Genomic DNA, 20,702 nt, shown 5'->3' on the forward strand with positions numbered 1-20,702 from the left:
AGGCAGTGTGGCGGCAGTGGGGCAGTGCCGCTGGCAGAGGCCGGTAGAACCCGCGGGCCGGTCCCGCCGCTGACCTCTGACCCCGCCGGTAACCTCTGACCCCCCCGCTGCCCTCTGACCCCGCCCACGAACCTCCCCGCGCAGGCCGGGACGCTGGCCCTTTAAGAGAGGGCGTGGTCTGCCGCCGCGGCCTAGCAGCGCGCGGCCGCCGTCGCTCCGGGGCTGGTGCGCCCCCTGGCGGCGCGGGCGGCGGGGCCGGTGGCGGTACCGGTACCGGAGCGGGCCCCGGCAGCGCCTTCCCGGGGCAGCGGCAGGGTCCGGGTCGGGGTCAGCCCGGCTCCAGACCCGCCCGTGCCCTGCCCCTTCGCAGCCCGCGAGGAACGGCTGCCCCCCCCTCCCCCGCTCCCGGTGGCTGCCGCTGTCCCGGAGCGGGGGCCGGAGCAGCCCCCCAGTAGCCCGGTCCCGGTGAGCCCCCGGCCTTGGCAGCGGAAGAGCGGCTGCGCCCCCGCCTGGTTCCCGCCGGAGAGGGGGCTCTGAGCGCCCCCCCTAAGCCCGGTCCCCGAGCCCCGGGCCGGTCGCTAAGGCCGGTCACCGGCCGCTCCGGGGGCGCAGGGTCCCCGCGGGGCCGCCCGGGCTCAGCCCACCGGGGCCCGGGCCGGAGCGCCGCCCCCCCGCTGCCGCCGCTGCCGCTTCCGGGGCGGGCGAGGGGTTTCCTGCGGGGAGGCTACGGCCGCGGCGGCCCCGGTGCTGCTCCCGGTCCGGCCCGGCCCGGCCCCTCCAGCCGCCGGGATGATCAACGCCATCTTGGTGTTCAACAACCACGGGAAGCCGCGGCTCGTCCGCTTCTACCAGCACCTGGTGCGGGGACGGGGGGACCGGGACCGGGATGGGGACGGGGACAGGGATGGGGATGGGAACCGGGACCGGGGTGGGGACAGGGATGGGAACCGGGACCGGGGTGGGGATGGGGGTGAGGACAGGGACCGGGATGGGGACGAGAACAGGGACCAAGCTGCCAGTGGGGCCGGTGGCAGCGGGTCCCTGAGCATGGTGTGGGGTCAGGGGTGTCGGGGGTCCCTGTGTTCAGGGGGTGTCGGTCCCTCGGGATGCCCCCATGGCTGTGTCCGCGGTGCCAGGGCCGGCGAGGAGCTGGGAGCTGCCGTCACCCGGAGCTGCCGGTTCACGGCATCCTGGGGGTAGCGGGGGCCACGGGTCCTGCTGGCCTGGCACCCATGGGTGCTGGCCCCGCCCCCCCCGCAGGCAGAGGAGGTCCAGCAGCAGATCATCCGGGAGACCTTCCACCTGGTGCTGAAGCGGGACGACCACATCTGCAATTTCCTGGAGTGCGGCAGGTAACCCGCTGCCCCTCCGGAGACCGGGGGGCCATGCGGGGTGTCCCCTGCAGCCAGGGCACCCCCGGGGCAGCCTGTGGGGTGTGTGTGTGTGTGTCCCCACAAGCCCTTCACCGCCTCCCCGTGTCTCTGCAGCCTGTTCGGCGGCTCAGACTACAAGCTGATCTACCGGCACTACGCCACGCTGTACTTCGTCTTCTGCGTGGACTCCTCGGAGAGCGAGCTGGGCATCCTGGACCTCATCCAGGTCGGTCTCTCTGTGGCCAGGATCGCTGGCCCAGGGGTGGCCGGCGGGTGCCTCCCCCCGAGACACACTCCCCACGCCATCCCGGTGCCCTTCGCGTGTGTGGCACCCACTGTGCCCACCCTTCTGGGGGTGGTGGGAGCTGCTGGGGGGCTGCCGTGGCATCAGGCATACAGGGCTCCTCCTCCGGGGAGTGCCGGGGGAGGTCAATCTGAATGAATTTCTTTAAAAGAAATAGAAACACAGAATTGTTTAGGCTGGAACAGACCTTTAAGATCATGGAGTCCAACCATCAACCCACCACTGCCAAACCCACCACTGACCCGTGTCCCTCAGCACCACGTCTGCCCGGCTTTTAAACCCCTCCAGGGATGGTGACTCCACCACTGCCCTGGGCAGCCTCTGCCAAGGCTTCACAACCCTATTGGTGTAGGAATTTTTCCCAATCTCCATCCTAAACCTCCCCTGGTGCAACTTGAGGCCATTTCCTCTTGTCCCAAGGCCTGTTCCTTGGGAGAAGAGACCGATCCCCCCTGGCTACCCCCTCCTTTCAGGGAGTTGGAGAGAGCGAGAAGGTCTCCCCTCAGCCTCCTTTTCTCCAGGCTGAACACCCCCAGCTCCCTCAGCCGCTCCTCACAAGACTTGTGCTCCAGACCCCTCACCAGCTCCGTTGCCCTTCTCTGGACCCGCTCCAGCCCCTCAAGGTCTTTCCTGTCGTGAGGGGCCCAAAACTACAAGTGCATTTTTAAAACTGCTGTTCAAAGGCCGTGGACTTGCCAAGGGACCTTTGCCAGCTGTGGCTCACGGCAGCCAGGAGTGTCGGCACAGGGGCCACCCCTCCTCCTCAGGTCACCCACCTTCATCACTTGCGCCCTCTCAGGCTGTTGGGGGGCTCCAGCCCTGCCCAGACACGGTGACAGCCAGCAGTGTGGTGGACCAGGGCATCGACACCTGGGATTCACCCCAGAACGGCCGAGTCCCCCATTTCAGTGACCTTGACCCTGTGCCGAGTCCCTTGAGCTTTGCTGGGCTGGGAACGGGCTCTCTCCTGCCATGGAGGGGAGACGGGGCTGTTCAGAGGGGTCTGTCCCCACGCCGGTGCCAGCCTGGGACGCAGCGGCGGCTCTCGGGGTTTGTGGCCGGGGCTGTGGGGCTGCCCGTGGGTAGCATCCTGCTGCCCCCTCTGTGCTGACCTGCCCTTCCTGCCTCCCCAGGTGTTCGTGGAGACGCTGGACAAGTGCTTTGAGAATGTCTGTGAGCTGGACCTCATCTTCCACATGGACAAGGTGGGTTGTAGGCTCTGTGTGCTCCCGTGGGCCACCGCTGTCCTTCCTCCCGGAGCCCTGCTCTCCTTGGGGACAGGAGCCGCCTGGCCTCGAGCTCTGGAGCTTTCCAGGAGAGGCCGGTGGTGCCTAAGGGGTCACTTTTTGGGGAGAGATTGGAATCCTGGCTGGGGGAGTCCTCAGTGTGGGGGCTTCTTGAGCCTCTCACGTTGTGTCCTCCCAAGAGATCCAAGTCGCTGGGCTATTCCTGAGCCCTCGGCTGCGCTGGCTCTCAGCTCCCAGCGCTCGCCCCGTTGCATCGCTGGGGGGCTGCTGTCTCTGCTCACCCTGGGGGGGCTGTCCTGGTGACTGTCACCGACGCCAGGTACCCATGGGCTCTGGTGACAAGGATCTGTGCCGGCTCTGCTCTTGGTCGTCTGGTGGAGCCGGGCAGGGTCTGGCCCCGTGCGGGGGCGTTTCGCCTCTTCCCCCTTGTGCCGTGGGACCCAGGGACCCCCATTAACATTTTTCTGGAGCTGCAGAGGGGAAAAAAAGAAACAAAAAAACAAAGGGAAGGAAGAATGGGAGTGTTGGGAATACAAAGTGTTTGGTAAACTTTTGTTTGAGGCAGAGCCTTTAATGCTTCCTCCCTAGCTGGAGAGAGTTTCTGGGCGGAAACCTGTCCCCTTTGATCATCTCAGAGATGGGGCTGGAGATAGGGAGAGAGACTTCGCTGACGTGTGCTGGACTTGTGTTGCTGTTGATAAGGGTTTACTTGCTTTGTTGAAGACAAAACATGCCAACAAAATGAGAAGGGGGGCAAGGGGGGGGGAAATGAACAGGGCTGTAAAACGTTCCCTTTCTGTTGGCGATTCCAGCTCCTGACCTCTGGCAGGGGAAGGTGGGGAGGACATCTCAGAAGGCGATGGGGATCAGCTGAGCGTGCTGGCAGCTTGCATTTCATAACTTGCCCGAATGTAAACTTTTGGAAATGTTACGGGGTTGATTATCCTGTCAGCAAAAGCCTTCTTATCGAAGCAGCACAAGGGGAGGAAGGAGGAAGCGTGCGGGGGGAGCGTACCTGCGGCTGGCAGCCGCCCAGCTCACCTCTGGCCACATCTGGCGGAGGATGCGCTCTCGGTTACTGATCTCCTGGAGTCACCATGACTCGGGCAGGAGAGATTACCCCGCTGATGCCTGTTTTGCCAGCAGCAGCACGGATTTCCCTTCCTCCCATCTCTCCTGCTAAGCAGGGGGTTGGAAGGAGATGGGAGGGTTCCTGATTGGGGGGGGGCCAGGCTCGGTCACCCCAGGGCTTGTTTACTTCCCATCCTCTGCTCCCGCTGCTTCCCAGCTGTGACTTCAGTCCTTGGCCACTATTATTTTCTCCTCTTATCTCTCTTTCTATATTTGGCATTTATTTATTTCTGGCACGTGTTGGTGCTTCCAGGAGCTTGGTGACAGCTGGGAGGTGTAAGGGGTGCTGGGAGCACGCAGGAGTGTCCTGCCAGCCCCCAGGCAGGGGCTTCTGCAGCTGCAATGCTCCCACAGAGCCCACCCTGCTTCGGGGACATCGGTTTGTCACAAGTGGCACGGGGCTCGGTGCTTTCCCCACTTGCAGGTGGATCGCAGAGCTCCCAAATCCCCCCCGGGAGCAGGAGAAATGAGGCTGGTGTCGGTGGGGAAGCGCCGATTTGTGCAGCAGAGACATTGGCTGGGAACATCCCCCCACCCCGCGGGGTCTGGCTGGGATCTGGCACAGCCTGGTCTGCGTCCTGTGGTTTGCTGTTGTTGCTTTGAGGTCACCCTTACACCCCTCTCTGCGGCACGGGGTCCCCAAAACCAGAGCTGCTGGGGGTTCCGGGTCCCTGCTCTGGCGGCTGGAGGGGGCGGTTGGGTCGCTGGTTCTCGGGCACCAGTGCTTTCCGGCTGTCGCTTTGGAAGCAGCAGCCTCGGAGCTGCAGGGACCCCTCTTTCCCGAGGGGAGGCTGCAGCCGCGGCGCCATGGGGGGGCTCGGAGCAGGCCCAGCCCCTGCTTCTGCCTCGTACCTTGGAGGAGAACGTGATTTTGGCCCCGCAGCTGCGAGGTCCTGCAGAGGACAGGCTTTTGTTCGGGAAGTGCTGTGTTTCGGGCTGGAAAACAAAAGCCTGGGATTTCTGCCCTGTTGGGTTCCGTCCAGCTTGGGCCGAGGCCAGGTCTGGAAGGAGCAGCGTTTCCTGCAGCCCGAGATGCTCTGGGGTTGTGGGGGGCTGTAGCACCCCCCGGCGTGGGGTTTGCCAGGGCTGGGCTTAGCTGGGGGGACCCTGGGCTGAACTGGGGGGATTCTGGGGGCTTGCTGTGCGTCCAGGGGGGGTGCTGTGTCACCCGTGGCTCCCCCCGTGCGCTGCTGGTCCCCCCACACCGTGCAGCTCCCGGTGCTGTGGGAGCAGGACGGGCCCCGCAGGGCATCACTCTGGCACCTTTGGGCTGAGCTGAGTTTCCACCTTCCAGCAGCTTCTCTGACATGCGTCGCCCCGGCCCTACTTGCCACACGGGGCAACCTGCCCTCCTGAAACCATAAACCGAGATAATCCCTTCACCAACTTCCAGTAATAGCCCTTTTCGCGGAAGTAACCAGGGACCCATAAATTCATTATCTGTGCCGAGGAGGTGCTGGCTCAGCAGGGCGCGCGGGGCGAGGAGCCCAAGGTGGGTGGCAGTGACCCCGCTGGCCCTGTCCCCTGCGGTGGCTGCGGGGAAGAGCCGGTCCTGCCCGGCCCTGGCAGGAGCAGCAGCTCCTTGAGGCCGCTCCGCTTCATCCCGGGCGGACCCCGGGCAGGGGAACAGACTCTCCCAGCGGTTTTGTGCTTCTTCTGTGTCACAGTCCCCACTTTTCCTAAGGGATAGCAAAGAACCTGGGCTCTGGCCTGGATTCCTGGGTGGAAGAAAGTGGTTTTGGGAAGAAGTCCTGCCCGGTGGCTGCGGGAGGCCCTGGTGTCCCTGCTGCCCTTGAAGGACAGCAGCTTTCTAGGCAGGGTTCCTGCCTGTCCCCGGCCCAGGGTGGTCAAACCTCAGTGGAGGTGTTGGAGATGGGGTAGGCAGGGTGTGCCAGCAGGACCTGGCCTGGCTGGGGGCTGCCCTGTGCCTGGTGGCCCCGTGGGTGACGTTTGCTCCGGCCCCCATGGTAGGTGTCCTCCAGAGCAGAGGCACCACAGTGCATGGGGCTTCCCAACTGCTCTGTGCCGAGGACCATGCCCGGCTGCCGGGGTCGTGGGACTGGATTTGGGGCTGGATTTGCATCTCTGGGTGGAAATGCCAGCCCCCAGGGGGCTTCCACACCAGCCTGCAGGCACTGTGGCCGCTGCCGGTCCCTGTGCTGGGTTCAGAGCCTTCCCTCCCTTCCCTGGCAGGTCCACCACATCTTGCAGGAGGTGGTGATCGGCGGCATGGTGCTGGAGACCAACATGAACGAGATCGTGGCACAGGTGGAGGCCCAGAGCAAGCTGGAGAAGGCAGAGGTGGGTGGTGACACCGCGGCTCTGCCCCATGGGGGTCTGGAGCTGCCGCGTGTGGGTTGTCCCCAGCATCCCCAGTGTCCTGGGGGAGAGGGCTGGGGGTGTCCCTCCCCAGCGCTGCTTCCCCCTCTTTGGGAGCGCGGGGAGCAGCCCGAGCGTGGGAACAGCTGTGCCTGTCCAGGTTAATGCTCCGAGGCAGTGAAAAGTTTATTGCCCCTGTTTTCCCCGTCGCTGTGAAGCCGCAGCGTTGTTCCGGTTGCAGGGAAGCACCGTGCTGCCGCTCCCCATCCCACGCTGCTCACAGGGCTGGGGCCGTGGCAGGGAAGGGGGTGGTTGTGGGGGGCTGCTCTTGCCTTGGGGGTGGACATGGCCAGGCCCAGGGGCTCGGGGGAGGCAGGGCGGCACAGAGCAGGGCTCAGTTCGGGGATGTTCCTGCTGCAAAGCGCAGGGCTGAGCCGGAAACAGCCCGGACCCCCTCGCAGGGGGGCTACAGGGGCCAGGGGCTGGTGGTCACTGGTCCCTCCCGTCGACAGGGAGGCCTTTCGGCCGCTCCTTCCCGCGCCGTCTCGGCCGTGAAGAACATCAACCTGCCGGAGATCCCTCGCAACATCAACATCGGAGACATCAACATCAAAGTGCCCAACCTCTCGCAGTTCATGTGAGCGTCCCGTGGCTGGGGGGGCTGCCCGGGGGTGCGGGCTGGGGCCTGGGCTGGATGGGGAGCAGAGCTGGGCTCCCCCTGTCCCTCCTGGGGCTCTGCCCCTTGGGGGTCTCTGCCCCTGTGGCACCCGGAGTGCTCGGTGCGGTGCCAGGGTTCAGGGCTGGCAGAGGCTGGGGAGCAGTGAGGGGCTCAGTGGGAGCTGATGGGGTGCCCCCCGTCTGTTTGTCACCTTGGACCTGGGCTCGGCTCTGCTCTCTGGGCTTCCAACAACACGGGTGGCCTTTTTTCCCCTCCCTCCTCCCTCCCCGTGGACGCGCAGCCTCTCTCCTGGCTGGGGAAGAGCCAGTTCCTGCCTCTCCCAGAGCTTCTCGTGATTCCCCGTTGTAAAAACGCACTTGTAGCTGATGGCTCGCGCAGGAGCCACAGGTTGTCACCTCCTCCCCAGGATGGACTGTCCCCTGCCCCGCATCCCTGTGCCCGCCCTGCTCCCCATCGCTGGGTCTGGCCCCCTGGGATGGGCCTGGGACCAGCCTGGTCGGGGTTGAGCGTAGGAGGGTCTGCCAGGTCTGGAGCTGGGGCTGGCGTGGGGGCAACCTGCTGGGCCGGGGGGTGCCGGTGGTGAGGGGGGGGCCACCTCCTGCCCTGCCTGGGCTGTGGGGCAGGGGAGCAGCAGGGCTGGGACCTCCTGGAGCATGTCCCTGTGTCCCAATAAACCACCCTGTGAACCTGCCGTGTCTGTGTCTGCCGTGGGGGCTGCTGGCCCGGCCCCGGGGGTGCTCCGGGAGGGGGCTGTGGGGGCCAGGGACCTCTATGCAGCACCTGTGGGGCGGCTGCAGCCCTGGGGGGCTCTCGACTGTTGGGCAGGCAGGTGCTCAGGGGGAAAGATGGTGCCCTGGACACCCCTGGGGGAGGGCTGGGGTTGCTGCAGGGTGGGCTGTGGGGCAGGGTCCCTGGCTGTGCCCTGGGAGGCATCCTGGGGTAGACCATCCCTGGTCCACTCTTGGGGCAACTATGAGCCCCGTAGGGCTCAGTGGGACATGTGGGGGCTGTGGGGCTGGGGCTAGTGTCCCCCCCCTGAGGCATGGGGGAGTGGGGCTGGTCCTGGGGGTCCATGGACTGAGTGTGGCTGCAGGGGACAGGCCACACAGGGGGGTCCCTGAGCAGAGGGGGCTCCTCAGGGCTCCATCTGGCCACCAGCCGGGGGGCTGGCTCGGGGGCCCCTTCCTCTGCTTCCCCTCCGGAGGCCGGTCCAGCTGTGCTCCCGCGGGCTCTGCCTCCACTTCCCCTGGCAGGGGAACCGTGACTCTGCCTGGAAGGAATTTTCCTGCCGTCTCCCCTCCCTGTGGCTTAACCCTTCCCCAGCTGGCCATGAGCCACCACCAACGGCCGTGGAGGTCAAGGAGCTGGGCAACCTCCTTCTTCCTCTTCTCCGCCAGCCCCCCTCCTCTCCTCCTCCTCCTCCTCCTGCTGTCAGCTGCCGGAGCAGCGTGGTGGAGGGACCAGGTGAGCGGTGCTGTGTCCCGGGGCTGGCACATGGGGTCCGACAGGCACGGGGGCAGTCGGAGGGAAAACCCTGGGGCACAGAGCCCTCGTCCCGCTGCAGGGGTGCTGGAGGCGTCGGGCTGGGGCAGGTGGCCCTGGCTGTGACAGGCCGTGCCCGTGCCCGTGCCCAGCCCTGTGGCACGGGGGTCTCCGGTGCGGGATGTGCCCGGCCACACGTGCTTCCTCTGCGGAGAGAAGATGTTTGTGCTCGGCCGCCACCGGTAACGGCTCTGGCCTCGCTTTCCCCTTCCTGCGTCCCCCCAGAGCCGAGGACCCAGGACCAGGCTGGGGCAGGGTGAGTCCCGCTGCTCCCAGCCCCTCGCTTCCCCGCAGCCCAGGGCAGAGGCCATGGGGTGGTTCAACCCTGGACCCCCATTTCCCCACCCAGGGGGGCTGCAGCCCTCACCCCTGTGGCCATGGGGAGCAGCCCCACGCTGGCCTGGGCAGTGGTGGCCCTGCAAGCCCTGCCTCCTCGGCTGCCCGGTGACCCCGGGGTCCTGCCCAGGGACGGGAGCCCCAAGTGGGGAGGAGGGAGGAAGGTGAGCCCTGGCTGCTGCTGGGCAGCGCATTCCTGCCCAGGGCAGGGCTATGAGCCACCCCGCACTGGCAATGACCCTGTGCGCCCCAAGGGGCAGTGGCCAGGCCATCAGACCCCTCCTGCACCCTGAGGTGAGCTGCGGGGGTGCAGGATGTGCAGGAACGGGGGGGCTCAGTGCTCTCATGTTCGAGCTGCTGGCATGGTCTGGAGGTGGAAGATGTGGCTGGGGCTTGGGGCTGGCTCCCAGCTCCTGATTCCTGGCTACCAGCTCCCATCCCTGGCCAGGCTCTGCTGTGGCACTGAGGGGTGCTGGACTGTGCTGAGGTCAGCCAGGGGTGCTTGCCGGAGCGTGTCCCCCGGCTCCAGGCCCCCCTCCCCGGCAGCCGGACGGGGGGGAGCAGGCGATGGAGCCTGGCATGGCCCCAGCCCCTCCAGGTACCTGCGGTACCATAGACAAATGTTTACCCTCGCCCTGCCAAGCTCTGGGTGAGCCCGGTCCTGGCCCCGCGCCCAGACCCTGCTGGGTCACTCCCTGAGCAGGGGGGACCCTGGAGCCCGGCCGTCTCAAGGTGCTGCACCCCAAAACCCGTCTGTGCTCCGGCCACGGCCCCGCAGGTTGTGACAAGGACCAGGATATCTCCAAACCCGCTGCTGCCCGGGCAGGGGGTGCCAGGTGGGGCTGGGGCACAGGGGGCTGGGCCGGAGGGGCTGGGCGAGGGGCACCCCCTGAGCAGGGACACTATTCCCAGCATTTCTGGGTGCTGTGGGAGGTGGCACAGCCTGGCTTGGATGCTGCTGGGCGATGGTTTGTCCCCTCTCCTGCCACCCCCCAGGCTGAGCATGCTGGCCGAGGCTGGTGTGAGGGAGAGGACCCCCAGCAGGACCCCGGGGAGGGCTCTGGGGTGTAGGGGCCGAGCGGGGGGGGGGGGCGGGGGGGCGGTTTGTCCTCAGCAGCGGGGCACTGCGGTCCCCAGGCTGTGTGCGGGGTGCAGGCAGCCTCCAGCGCACATCCCCGACCAACGCCTCCCAGCCGGGGCAGTAGGGGGTCCCACAGCCTCGGGGGGGGGTGTGTCCCACAGCCCCGGGGGGGTCCCACAGCTCCAGGGGGGTCCTGCTCTGCCCAGGGCTGGAGGTGCCTTCTCCCAGCAGGGACTCCTCGCCCTGCTCCTGTGCCGGGTGCGCGGGAGCCCGGGCTGGGCTCTGCCCCCTCCGTTGCTCCGGCTCCCCCCCCCCCCCCGGCCCGGGCCGTGCCCCCCGGCCCGGCCAGCAGCCCAGGAGTTAAGGGGGCGAGGAGGTTCGGGTTACTTCCCTCGGAGCTTTAGGAGGAAAGTTCCCTCCCGCCGGCGCTGAGCTGGCGGAGCGGAGAGCCCCGCACCGGGCGCAGGGAGCGCGCAGGGAGGGCGCAGTCCTGGGTGCCTCGATGGGACGGGGCGGGCGGGACCCCCCTCGGGACCCCCCCCCCCCCCCGTGGCCCCTCGCTCCCCGCGGCTGAGCGCGGGAAGGTGAGTTGGGGGCAATGCCGCTGGCCGGAGGGGTGTGGGGGGGGACAGACCCCTAACCGGGGGTCCCCACCCTGGGAGCTTGGGCCAAGTGGGGGAAGGGGCCGTGTGCGTGCACGAAGGGGCCGGCACGGAGCCGTGATGTTCGTGTGCAGGGGGGGTTATAGAGAACATACATGTTGGGGAGGTTCTTGGGGGGGTCGGTCCATGGGGTGCAGAGGTTATGGGGCTGTGGGATGTGTGTGCATGTGAGGTTATGGGGCGCGTGGGGCCAGAGCCTCCAGGAAGCTGTGTCCCACGCCCAACATGCGTGCCCTGTGTGCATGGGACACACGTGTGTGCCGCCTGCCAGGGCTCCACGGAGGAGGGGACCTGTGTGCATTGGGGCTGGGGGAGATGGGGGGGTGTGGGGTGGTGCAGGCAGCCCGGGGAGGGGGCTCGGGGGCCGCTGGTGTGAAGGGGGGAGAAGTGTGTGAGGGGGTCAGTGCTGGGGCGAGCTGGGGTGGGTGCCTGTCCACCATGGCCGAGGGGGTCGGGGGGCGGGGGGGGGCAGCACCAGGTGGGGGCACAGCGTGCCTGTCGGAGCAGGACGGAGGGCGGGCAGGGTGGCCAGCACCCTCCTGGCTGGCTGTGGCCCCCAGCCCTGGGGGGGTTTGGTCATGGCCCAGCGATGGACGTACGCTGGTCCCCAAACCCCATGCCTTTGGCTGAAGGGAGGGCAGGGAGCAGGGCAGGGGGGGTGACAGCCGGGCTCTGCAGGGCGGGGGTGTCCCAGGAATGCCGCAGCATCCCGGGGCCGTTGTGCCAGGAGCAGTGATGCCAGCGGGTGCCGCTGGGTGCTGTTGAGGATGAGGCGCGGTTCCCTGAGGACACGGCTTGGCCTTGTCCCAGCAGTGCCTCCGCCAGCAGGACGTGCCCGTGTCACCCCGCGGGAGAGACCGGCTCCTGGGAAGAGGAGTTTCTGTTCCCAGCGCGAGACCCGGCACCTCCCCGTCCCCACCCTGCCCCTCGCGGGGACTTTGCTCCTCGGTTTCTGCTGTGCCCCCGCTGACACCCCAGCCCGGGGGACCCCCAGCAGAGCTCCCGGGGGTGACCCGCAGGGTCTGGGGGGGCTCGGGCTGCTCTCCCTGCCAGGGCAGAGCTCTCGGGGGAAGCGTGTGCCCCCACCCCGCGCAACACTGCCCCGAGCCCCGGAGGGTATGCACGGCTCCCCCCACGGCCGGGGGGGTCTGCGCCGTGGGGTGCAGGCAAGGCTGTGCCTGTGGGACCCTCCGTCCCCTCGCCCCGTGCTGTGCCGGTCGGGAACCCCCAGCTGGCCCGGGCCGTGGCTGGTGGGAGGACCGAGTGTGGCCCCACGGCATGTGCAGGCTGCTGGGTGCCATGGGCCACAGGCACGTGCCTGCTGGGGCTGGGCTCGCGGGGTCTGGAGTTTGACCTCCGTGCGTGAGCCCGGCGACGCGACCCTGGACTTTGAGAGGGCTGCGGGCAGGGCAGGCTCCACCCGCGCCGCCCGGACCCCCCGGGGCTGCCCCCGGCGCCCTCCCGCTCTGCCCCCCTGCTTCGGGGGCAGCCCTGCCAGCGTGCCCACCCGCCCTGTCCCCAGCCCCGGCAGCAGCAGGTCCCTCGCAGGCGGAGGAGCAGCCGGGACCCCCTGGCAGCGGCGCAGACCCCGTGGAGGGCAAACATGGCGACGCTGAGCCAGAGGCTGGGCTTGGGTGCCGGGCCCCACGGCGAGGTGGGGACGTGGCCGCCGGCGGTGACCACCCGCTCTGTCCCTCCATTTGCAGGGCCCAGCGCTTGAGAGGGACCCCGGGAGTCCTGGCCCACGGCCCGTGCCCACTCCCGCGGCCCATCCCTGATGGTGCAATCCCCAGCTGCCTCCCGCCATAGTGGCACGGGGCGTTAGTGCTCGGCAGGGCCGGGAGGAGGGCGGGCAGAAAGCTCATCCCGGGGGCCGCCGCCCCCCCGAGCCTCATGGTTGTTTAATACTTCACCCATTAACTCGGACTAATAAATCTCGTGGGAGCGAGAGGCTAAAAGCAGTGCCAGGTGGGCAGCCCCTCCTGCGTGAGCACCGCTCCCACGGCACCGCCATGGCGGCCGGCTTCTTCATCAGCAAGAGCGTGGGCATCGTGGCCATCGTGCTGGGCGTGGGGGCCGTGGCCACCATCATTGCACTCTCGGTGGTGTATGCCCAGGAGAAGAACAAGGTGACGGACACTGGCAACACCGAGACCACCACCACGGCCACCACCACCACGGCCGTCACCACCACGGCCGTCACCGGCAACACCACCACGGCCGTCACCACCACCACGGCTGACCCCAGCCTACCCTGGAACCGGTGGAGGCTGCCAACAACGCTGATGCCAGAGCTCTACGAGGTGACCCTGAAGCCCTTCCTGAAGCCCAACGCCAACAACATGTACATCTTCGAGGGCAACAGCAGCGTGGTCTTCGTCTGCAACGAACCCACCAACCTCATCCTTATCCACAGCAACAAGCTCAACTACACCACACCAGGGTCCACCATGGCCTTGCTGGAGGCGGTGGACGGCTCCAGCGCCCCTCGCATCACCGAGACCTGGCTGGTGCCCCTCACCCAGTACCTGGTGGTGCAGCTGGATGGCCAGCTGCAGAAGAACCAGCGCTACCGGCTCTCCAGCAGCTTCACCGGGGAACTGGCTGACGACCTGGCCGGCTTCTACCGCAGTGAATACGTGGATGGGTCGGGCGAGACGTAGGTGGAGGGCAGGGGGACAAGGTGGGGGGGGGGTGGTGAGGAGCTGGGCTGGGGATGGTGGGGGACATGGGGCGGGTTTGGGGCTTCTCTCCCACTGGGGTGGGTGTGGGGAAGTCTCTGTGCCCTGCTGTGTCCCCAGGTCACCCCAGCGAGGAGGGGATGGGGGAGCGGACAGGGTGGGAGGACCCGGGGGGTGCCAGCCCCGCAGGGGCCCCCCGGCACTGACGGGGTTTGCTTGCAGGAAGGTGGTGGCCACCACGCAGATGCAGCCGGCTGACGCGCGGAAAGCCTTCCCCTGCTTCGACGAGCCAGCCATGAAAGCCAACTTCTCGGTGACGCTGATCCACCCCTCCGACCATAAAGCCATTTCCAACATGCCTGCCAAGAGTGAGTGGGGCGGGGGAGCCCCGGCGGGGGGGCCCAGGGGCCTGGCAGGGCTGCGCGGTGACCCCCTACCCCCCGCTCCCCGCAGGCACCCGGGAGGTGGTGATAGATGGTGCAAACTGGAACATCACTGAGTTCGAGACCACCCCCAAAATGTCCACCTACCTGCTGGCCTTCATCGTCAGCCAGTTCGACTACAAGCAGAACATGTCAGAGAACGTGCTGGTAGGCTGGGGGTGGGGGGTACCCCCTCCTGCCCGGGGGTGTCTGAGCCCGGGCAGCAGCTGAGCCCCACGTCTCTCCCCTCCAGATCCGCATCTGGGGCCGGCCCGAGGCCATCGCCGAGAACCAGGGCGACTATGCCCTCCAGGTGACTGGCCCCATCCTCAAGTTCTTCGAGAGGCACTACAGCACGCCGTACCCGCTGCCCAAGTCCGGTGGGTGCCGTGGGGTGGCCAGGTCTCTGGGGGGAGCTGCCTGCCATGGCGGGGGGGCGGGCACTCTGGCAGCATCGTGCCAACGGGACCCCTCCGTCCCCCAGACCAGGTCGGCCTCCCCGACTTCAACGCGGGGGCGATGGAGAACTGGGGGCTGGTGACCTACCGGGAGAACTCCCTGCTCTTCGACAACGCCTTCTCCTCCATTGGCAACAAGGAGCGGGTGGTCACCGTCATCGCCCACGAGCTGGCCCACCAGGTAGCCACCGGCCCCCCCCTCGCCCCGCCTGCCCTGCCGGCTGGTGTAGCCGGGCTGACAGGGTGCCATGCTCCCCTGGCAGTGGTTCGGGAACCTGGTGACGCTGAAGTGGTGGAACGACCTGTGGCTGAACGAGGGCTTTGCCTCCTATGTGGAATACCTGGGCGCCGACTCGGCTGAGCCCTCCTGGAACATCGTGAGTGCTGGGGCCAGCGGGCAAGGGGTGCAGGTGCCCCCTCTGCCCCGCCGGGGGCTTCTCCCACTGCCTGGAGGGTGCTGGCAGGGCTGAAGCAGGTGCTGGAACCCCCTCCGCCCCCGCAGAAAGACCTGATGGTGCTCAATGAGGTGTACACAGTGATGGCCACGGATGCCCTGGCCTCCTCCCACCCCCTTTCCTTCCGCGAGGAGGAGATCAACACCCCGGCCCAGATCAGCGAGGTCTTCGACAGCATCGCCTACAGCAAGGTGGGTGCATGGGGGGTCCTGGGGCGGTGGGATGGGCTGGGGGGTGCCCCGTGCACCTGGGGGTCTCTCACCCGCCATCTCTGCAGGGAGCGTCGGTGCTGCGGATGCTCTCCGACTTCCTCACCGAGGACATCTTCAAGGAGGGGCTGCAGGTGAGGGGGACACCGAGCCCCAGTGCGGGGTGGGCAGCCGATGGCAGGGCCATCCCTGGGTGCTCTGGGGGTGTCCTGCCCCCTGGACCTGCCCCTGCCCACCCCTCTCTCCTGGTGCTCTCCCACAGTCCTACCTCCACACCTTTTCCTACGGAAACACCGTCTACAGGGACCTTTGGGATCATTTGCAAGAGGTAGGAGGGGGGCGGCTGCTCCCGGCTGCTCCCCCCAACCCAGCCCCTTCCCCAGCTTTGGGGGGCTGCCGGTGGGACGGGGTCCCAGCCCCTCACGGCCCCGCGCCCCACGGCCCCAGTGACCCGTGGCACTGCCCTCCCCGCAGGCCGTCACCAAGAACAACGTCTTGCTGCCCAAATCCATCAGTGACATCATGGACACCTGGACGCTGCAGATGGGCTTCCCTGTGGTGACCGTCAACACCATCACCGGGGCCATCACCCAGAAACACTTCCTGGTGGACCCCAACTCCGTGGTGGACAGACCCTCCACCTTCAAGTGAGTGGGATGGGGGATGTCGGGGGTGAGGGACTGGGGGGGCCAGGGGGCCAGGGCTGGTCCCACCACCTGCCTGTCCCCCCGGCACAGCTACACCTGGATTGTCCCCATCACCTGGATGACGAATATGATGAATGCGGCCTCTGGGGACAGGTACTGGCTGACCAAAGAATCAGGTATGGTGTGTCCTGCCCGGGCTGGGAGCTGGGGTCTTGCTACCACCTCCCCTGCCCCAGTGGAGGCTGGGGACACCGATGGGGGGCCTGAGCCTGGCCTCCTTCGTGGGTGGGGGGTGGCTCTGTCAGACTCTCCTCTCCCCCTCCCAGATACCAACGATACCTTCAAGGTGGGCAGCAACAACTGGCTCCTGCTGAACCTGAACGTCAGTGGGTATTTCCGTGTCAACTACAACCAGGAGAACTGGGACCAGCTCCTCGCCCAGCTCTCCAGCAACCACCAGGTAAGTGGGGCCAGCCAGAGCTGGGGGGTGGCCTGGGGGTGGCCTGGAGGTGAGCCCACACCCCACACACCCCACGCACCCGACGCGGGGCTGCCCTGAGACGTCAATTCTGTCCTCTCTCAGAGCATCCCCGTGATCAACCGTGCCCAGATCATCGATGATGCCTTCAACCTGGCCAGGTGAGCTGTGCCAGGTACCTGCTGGGGGCCAGGGGGGCCGGCGGGGTGGGTGTCCTGGGAGCTGACACTGCCCTCACCCCTTGCAGGGCCAAGTATGTCAACGTGACCTTGGCCTTGGCCACCACGCGGTACCTGAGCCAGGAGACAGAGTATATGCCCTGGGAGGCGGCGCTCAACAACCTCCAGTACTTCCAGCTGATGTTCGACCGCAGCGAGGTCTTCGGGGTGATGACGGTGAGTGGTACCACCCCCCCCAGCCCCACAGTGGGGTATGGGGGCGAGGGGCTGGGTCTGCCCCCAGAGCTGGCGGGGGGGGGGGAGGCTGCTGCTGGTGCACTGACTGTCCTCCTGCCCCCCAGAAATACATAAAGCAGCAGGTGACCCCCCTCTTCAACTACTACAAGAACATCACCAACGGCTGGGTCAACATCCCCGAGGGCCTGATGGACCAGTGAGTGCCACAGCCCTGGGCTGGACCCCCAGGCTCTCCCCGGCCGCAGCGGGACGGTCACCCCGGCGTGTGCTGGGGGGCAGCGGCCAGTGGGTGCCTGGCTGGTCCCCAGCCCCACACGGCCCCTCTCTCCCCAGGTACAATGAGATCAACGCCATCAGCACGGCCTGCTCCTACGGCATCACCGAGTGCCAGAACCTGTCCACTGATTACTTCCAAGACTGGAAGCAAAACATCAGCAATAACAGGTGAGTCCCCAGGGTGTCCTGCTGCCACCACGGTGGGCGACCACCCCACCAGGGACTCCCAATGAGATGGCTCTTCTCTCCTGCAGGATCCCCCCAAACCTGCGCTCCGCCATCTACTGCAGCATCGTGGCCACGGGTGGGGAGGAGGCCTGGGACTTCATCTGGGACAGGTTCCAAGAGGCCACTGTCGTGTCCGAGGCTGACAAGCTCCGCACCGCCCTCTCCTGCAGCCCCCACCCCTGGATCCTCAACCGGTGGGTGGAGAGTCCCGGGGGGGGGGGGGGGGGCACTGTGGCTGTGCCCCTGCCGGCCCCTCACCCGGCGGTGTGTACCCCCCCCTCCAGGTACCTGCAGTACACCCTCGACCCCAAGAAGATCCGCAAGCAGGATGCCACCGCCACCATCAATAGCATCGCCAGCAACGTGGTGGGGCAGCCCTTGGCCTGGGACTTCATCCGCGGCAACTGGAAGACGCTCTTCGGCCAGTGAGTACCCTGGGGGGGAGGTTCGGGGGGCCTGTGGGGGGCTGGCTGAGGTGGGCAGCATCCCCCATCTGCCTGTGCCCCCTTTGGGGGGATGCTGTTTTACCCGTGCCCCCTGGCTCAGCCGTCCCTCTGCTCTCCCAGATACGGGGGTGGCTCCTTCTCCTTCTCCCGGCTGATTTTAGCGGTGACCCAGAGGTTTTCCACCGAGTTTGAGCTGCAGCAGGTGAGGCTGGACCCCCAACCGGGCACCAGGGACCCCCAGCCCCGGCAGGAGTCGGGGGACACGGCTCTGGGCTGCCGGTGCCTTGCCCTTTGCCAGCAGCTCCTGCCCAGGGGTCCGGGCAGCCATGGTGCTGCTGGGGGCTGCTGGGGTGGTGTTGGTGGGGGGATGCCGGGGGGCTGCCGGGGTGCCCCACACCCACCAGAGCCCCTCTCCTCCCCGGCAGCTGGAGCAGTTCAAGGCGGACAACCAGGACGTGGGGTTCGGGTCGGGGACGCGGGCGCTGGAGCAGGCGCTGGAGAGGACCCGTGCCAACATCAACTGGGTGAAGGAGAACCAGGGGACGGTGCTGGCCTGGTTCCAGGAGCAGACCATGGACCCCACCACCCTGGCCACCACCCACGCTCCCGACACAGCCATGGCGTCAGCTGGCACGGGACAGGCTGACAGGGGCTGAACGGGAGCTCACAGACCCCACAGCCACGAGACTGGACCTTCACCCCCTCCCCAGCTCCACCCACTCCATGCTCTCCAGCCCCCAGCCCCACACACTCCCTCCTGGTGGCCCCCCGGGCCAGCCCTGGCCAGGTCCTTTGGTGCCCATGAGGGGCAGGGGCTGATGCCTGTGGGCAGGGCCTGGCGCCTGTATGATGGGCAATGGGGCAGGGATGGGGGGCTTGGGGCTGTTGGGGGGGTCCCGCTGCCCTTGGCTGCCCGGAGCGGCGCCGGGCTCCGCAGGCTCGTGCAAGGCGGGGGGGGGGGTGGTGGTGTAAATAATAAAGGCTTGCACGGCAGCTCTCACCGGTGGCCTGGGGTGCTGGGGGGGCGCAGGGGGCACATGCCGGCCTGGGCCGAGGCAGGAAGCGCCTGGGACCCCGCGGTGGGCACGGGGACGCAGAGCCCCCCTGGGCTATTAGGAGCCTGGTGCTAAGTGGCTCTGGGGGCTTTGCCGACGCCAGCCCCTGCCCCGGCCCCTCCGTCTGACGGGTGGGTGCGAGCTCTCCTGCTGGGACCCATCCCCCCGCTCTGTGCCCAGTCCCCTTGGGTCTGGGGGGCCTCCCCGTGTTCCCCTTCGGCGTGGGCACTGTGGGATTGGGGCAAGATGGGGTGCCAGCAGCTGCCCTCCCCCCCGGGAGTGTCCCCCGTGGACTACCCAGGTCCCCTCAGGGACTAGTTTGGGCACAGGGTGGGAGCTGCCCTTCCATCAGTTGGTGGGGCTGAGGAAGCCCCCCAGATGGGGGTCCCCTCCATCACCCCAGCTCTGGGGACATCCCCGAGCTGTGGGTTGGGCTGGGAGGGGACACCGAGCCCCTGGCCCGGAGGCAGTGGGTGGCTGTGCGGGCGGGTGCCCGTGGCGCTGTGTGTGGGTGCCCGTGGGGCAGCAAGTGGGGTCCCGCACTGAGGAGTCGGGGAGTTGGGGTGCAGCAGCTTTAATGAGGAGCCCTTCCATAGCATCCGTCTGTCACGGCTCTGTGGGATGGCCACGCCACCGTCCCCCGTGTGTCCTCCGTGGCTGGAGGTGCAGGATCAGCTCCAGCCCCCCCAGTGCCATCCTGAGGTGCAGCCGGGCAGGATGGGGGCTGCGCGGGGGGCTGGGGAGACAAGCCTGTCCAGGGTTGGGGGGCTGATGAGCTGTGCAGAGAGAGATGTGCCAGGTGAGTGGCTGTGGAGCAGTACCATGCCCCCCCACCCCGCACCTTGTGTCCCCCACCCCACCCTGGGATGGCTCCCCAACTCAGCACGCACTACGCTGTGCCCCCCAGCCCTGGCAGACCCCCCCGACCATGGCATACAGGAGGATTTGCTGATGCAGCCCCTGCCCCACACCCTGCAAGACACACACCCCCCCCCCCGCAGCCCCGCTCTCCCCTGGCCCCGCTGCCCCCCAGGGTGGTGGGTGCAGGAGCAGGGGACTGGGCTGGGGAGGGGGCTGTGGGTACCTGGTGGTGCGCAGGCAGCTGGGAGCCACACGTGGGGGTCTCGGGGGACCCTGTATCCCTCAGTCCTGCCCCAGGGGTCTGCAGGGGGGCTGCAGGCTCCAAGCAGCAGGAGGAAGCCGTCCTGGTACCTGTGGTGCATCTCTGGGGGGGCTCCAGCGGGGTCACTGCTCCGAGGCTGCACGGCGGTGATGACCAGGACCCCAAGATGGAGCCAGGGGTCCTGTGCAGCTCCAGGGGGGTCCCCCCCACAGGGATGTAGGGGGGAGACCCCCAGGCCTCCATGCCCATTTCCGGAACCCCAAGCATCTCTGGGGGGGTCCCCGCAGCAGAGCCACAGGGCGGTGACCCCCAGGCCCCCCTCCCCATACCGGGAGCCCCGTGAAGCTCCGGGGGGGTCCCCACCATGGGAGGGGACCCCCAGCCCACAGTGCCGGCGGGCGAAGCATCGGCCGGTGGGTGCAGGCGGGGGTCGGGGGTCTGGCAGCACCCCAGTCCCTGGGGGCAGAGGGGGCAGTGGCGGGGGGCCGCCCCCCGCCGCCGGGCCAGCGCCTCCTGGCTGAGCCCCAGCAGGGCCGAGAGGTGGGCGATGTAGCGGATGGCGAGGCGCAGGGTCTCGATCTTGGTCAGGCTCTGCCCGGCGGGCACCAGGGCGGGCGGCAGGTAGTGCCGCAGCCGCCGCAGCGCCTGCGCCAGCCGCCGCATCCGCAGCTTCTCCCGCTCGCTGGCGCTCTGACGCGGGCCCCCCGCGACCCCACGACCCCCTCCATCGTCCCCAACGCCCTGCTGCCCCCTGCATCCCACCCGCCGGCCCCGCGGGGGACACGGGGACGCACCGGGGGGCTCTGCGGAAGGGGTTGGGGAGGTGGCATCAACGAGGCCCCCAGCCCGGTCCCGGAGCAGGGCATGGCCTGCCGGAGGCTGGAGACTTCGGAGCAGGAGCGGGGCTGGGGGTCCGGCCATGGCTGGGGTCTGCTCTGCCGCCCCTTCTCTGGGGTGCTGGGGCAGCCCCGGCTTTATGCGGAGCTGGGGTGCGAGGTGACACCTTCATGACCACCTGGAGGTGTCAAAACCTACAGAGCCTGGCTGGGGCCGGCCGGGAGCCTGGGAATGCCGGCCCCATTTGCAGAGGTGTCGGTTCTGACTCCTCCGGCCCTTAATTGGCGCTGCCCGGCG

The 20,702-nt window shown here is 67.9% G+C and overlaps 3 protein-coding genes across 7 annotated transcripts; 2 read left to right on the plus strand and 1 right to left on the minus strand.

The window, feature by feature from the left end:
• The first annotated feature begins 700 nt into the window (after window positions 1–700).
• AP3S2 (adaptor related protein complex 3 subunit sigma 2) lies at window positions 701–7,744 on the plus strand. 5 transcript variants are annotated; one of them, XM_074155852.1, is made up of 7 exons: window positions 701–858; window positions 1,261–1,352; window positions 1,488–1,599; window positions 2,811–2,882; window positions 6,267–6,356; window positions 6,887–7,011; window positions 7,334–7,744. In XM_074155852.1, the coding sequence occupies exons 1-7, from the start codon at window positions 790–792 to the stop codon at window positions 7,386–7,388; spliced, it is 615 nt and encodes a 204-aa protein (XP_074011953.1). In that variant the 5' UTR covers window positions 701–789; the 3' UTR covers window positions 7,389–7,744. The 5 variants fall into 5 exon arrangements, with proteins under 5 accessions (XP_074011953.1, XP_074011952.1, XP_074011954.1 ...); XM_074155851.1 differs by having other exon boundaries at window positions 790–858; window positions 6,249–6,356; window positions 7,334–7,738; XM_074155853.1 differs by lacking the exon at window positions 7,334–7,744 and having other exon boundaries at window positions 790–858; window positions 6,249–6,371; window positions 6,887–7,015.
• Window positions 7,745–12,686: 4,942 nt separating this feature from the next.
• Window positions 12,687–18,389, plus strand: ANPEP (alanyl aminopeptidase, membrane). The gene is given in 20 exon segments (XM_074155806.1): window positions 12,687–13,357; window positions 13,578–13,723; window positions 13,809–13,945; window positions 14,031–14,157; window positions 14,262–14,416; window positions 14,499–14,612; window positions 14,738–14,881; window positions 14,968–15,033; window positions 15,162–15,227; window positions 15,374–15,546; window positions 15,637–15,722; window positions 15,873–16,006; window positions 16,130–16,185; window positions 16,272–16,419; window positions 16,545–16,636; window positions 16,774–16,884; window positions 16,971–17,138; window positions 17,229–17,369; window positions 17,511–17,592; window positions 17,816–18,389. Coding segments are annotated over 20 exon segments (3,048 nt in total). The 3' UTR covers window positions 18,047–18,389.
• LOC141470052 (uncharacterized) lies at window positions 18,388–20,489 on the minus strand. The gene is made up of 2 exons (XM_074155973.1): window positions 19,530–20,489; window positions 18,388–18,456 (listed from the first exon to the last, which is right to left on the minus strand). Exons 1-2 carry the CDS (start codon window positions 20,487–20,489, stop codon window positions 18,388–18,390), a joined length of 1,029 nt encoding a protein of 342 aa, XP_074012074.1.
• Between the last annotated feature and the right edge of the window lie 213 nt (window positions 20,490–20,702).

The sequence above is a fragment of the Numenius arquata genome, chromosome 11, assembly GCF_964106895.1.
Source record: "Numenius arquata chromosome 11, bNumArq3.hap1.1, whole genome shotgun sequence".
Taxonomy (NCBI): Eukaryota; Metazoa; Chordata; class Aves; order Charadriiformes; family Scolopacidae; genus Numenius; species Numenius arquata.

Coding starts and splice junctions, on each gene's coding strand:
- AP3S2 (XM_074155851.1), top strand. CDS start 790: ATGATCAACGCCATCTTGGTGTTCAACAACCACGGGAAGCCGCGGCTC. Junction 2,883..6,248: donor TCATCTTCCACATGGACAAG/GTGGGTTGTAGG, acceptor CTTCCCTGGCAG/GTCCACCACATCTTGCAGGA. Junction 7,012..7,333: donor CCCAACCTCTCGCAGTTCAT/GTGAGCGTCCCG, acceptor GTGGACGCGCAG/CCTCTCTCCTGGCTGGGGAA.
- LOC141470052 (XM_074155973.1), bottom strand. CDS start 20,489: ATGGCCGGACCCCCAGCCCCGCTCCTGCTCCGAAGTCTCCAGCCTCCG. Junction 18,457..19,529: donor AGCTGCCTGCGCACCACCAG/GTACCCACAGCC, acceptor GCGGGGTCCCAG/GCGCTTCCTGCCTCGGCCCA.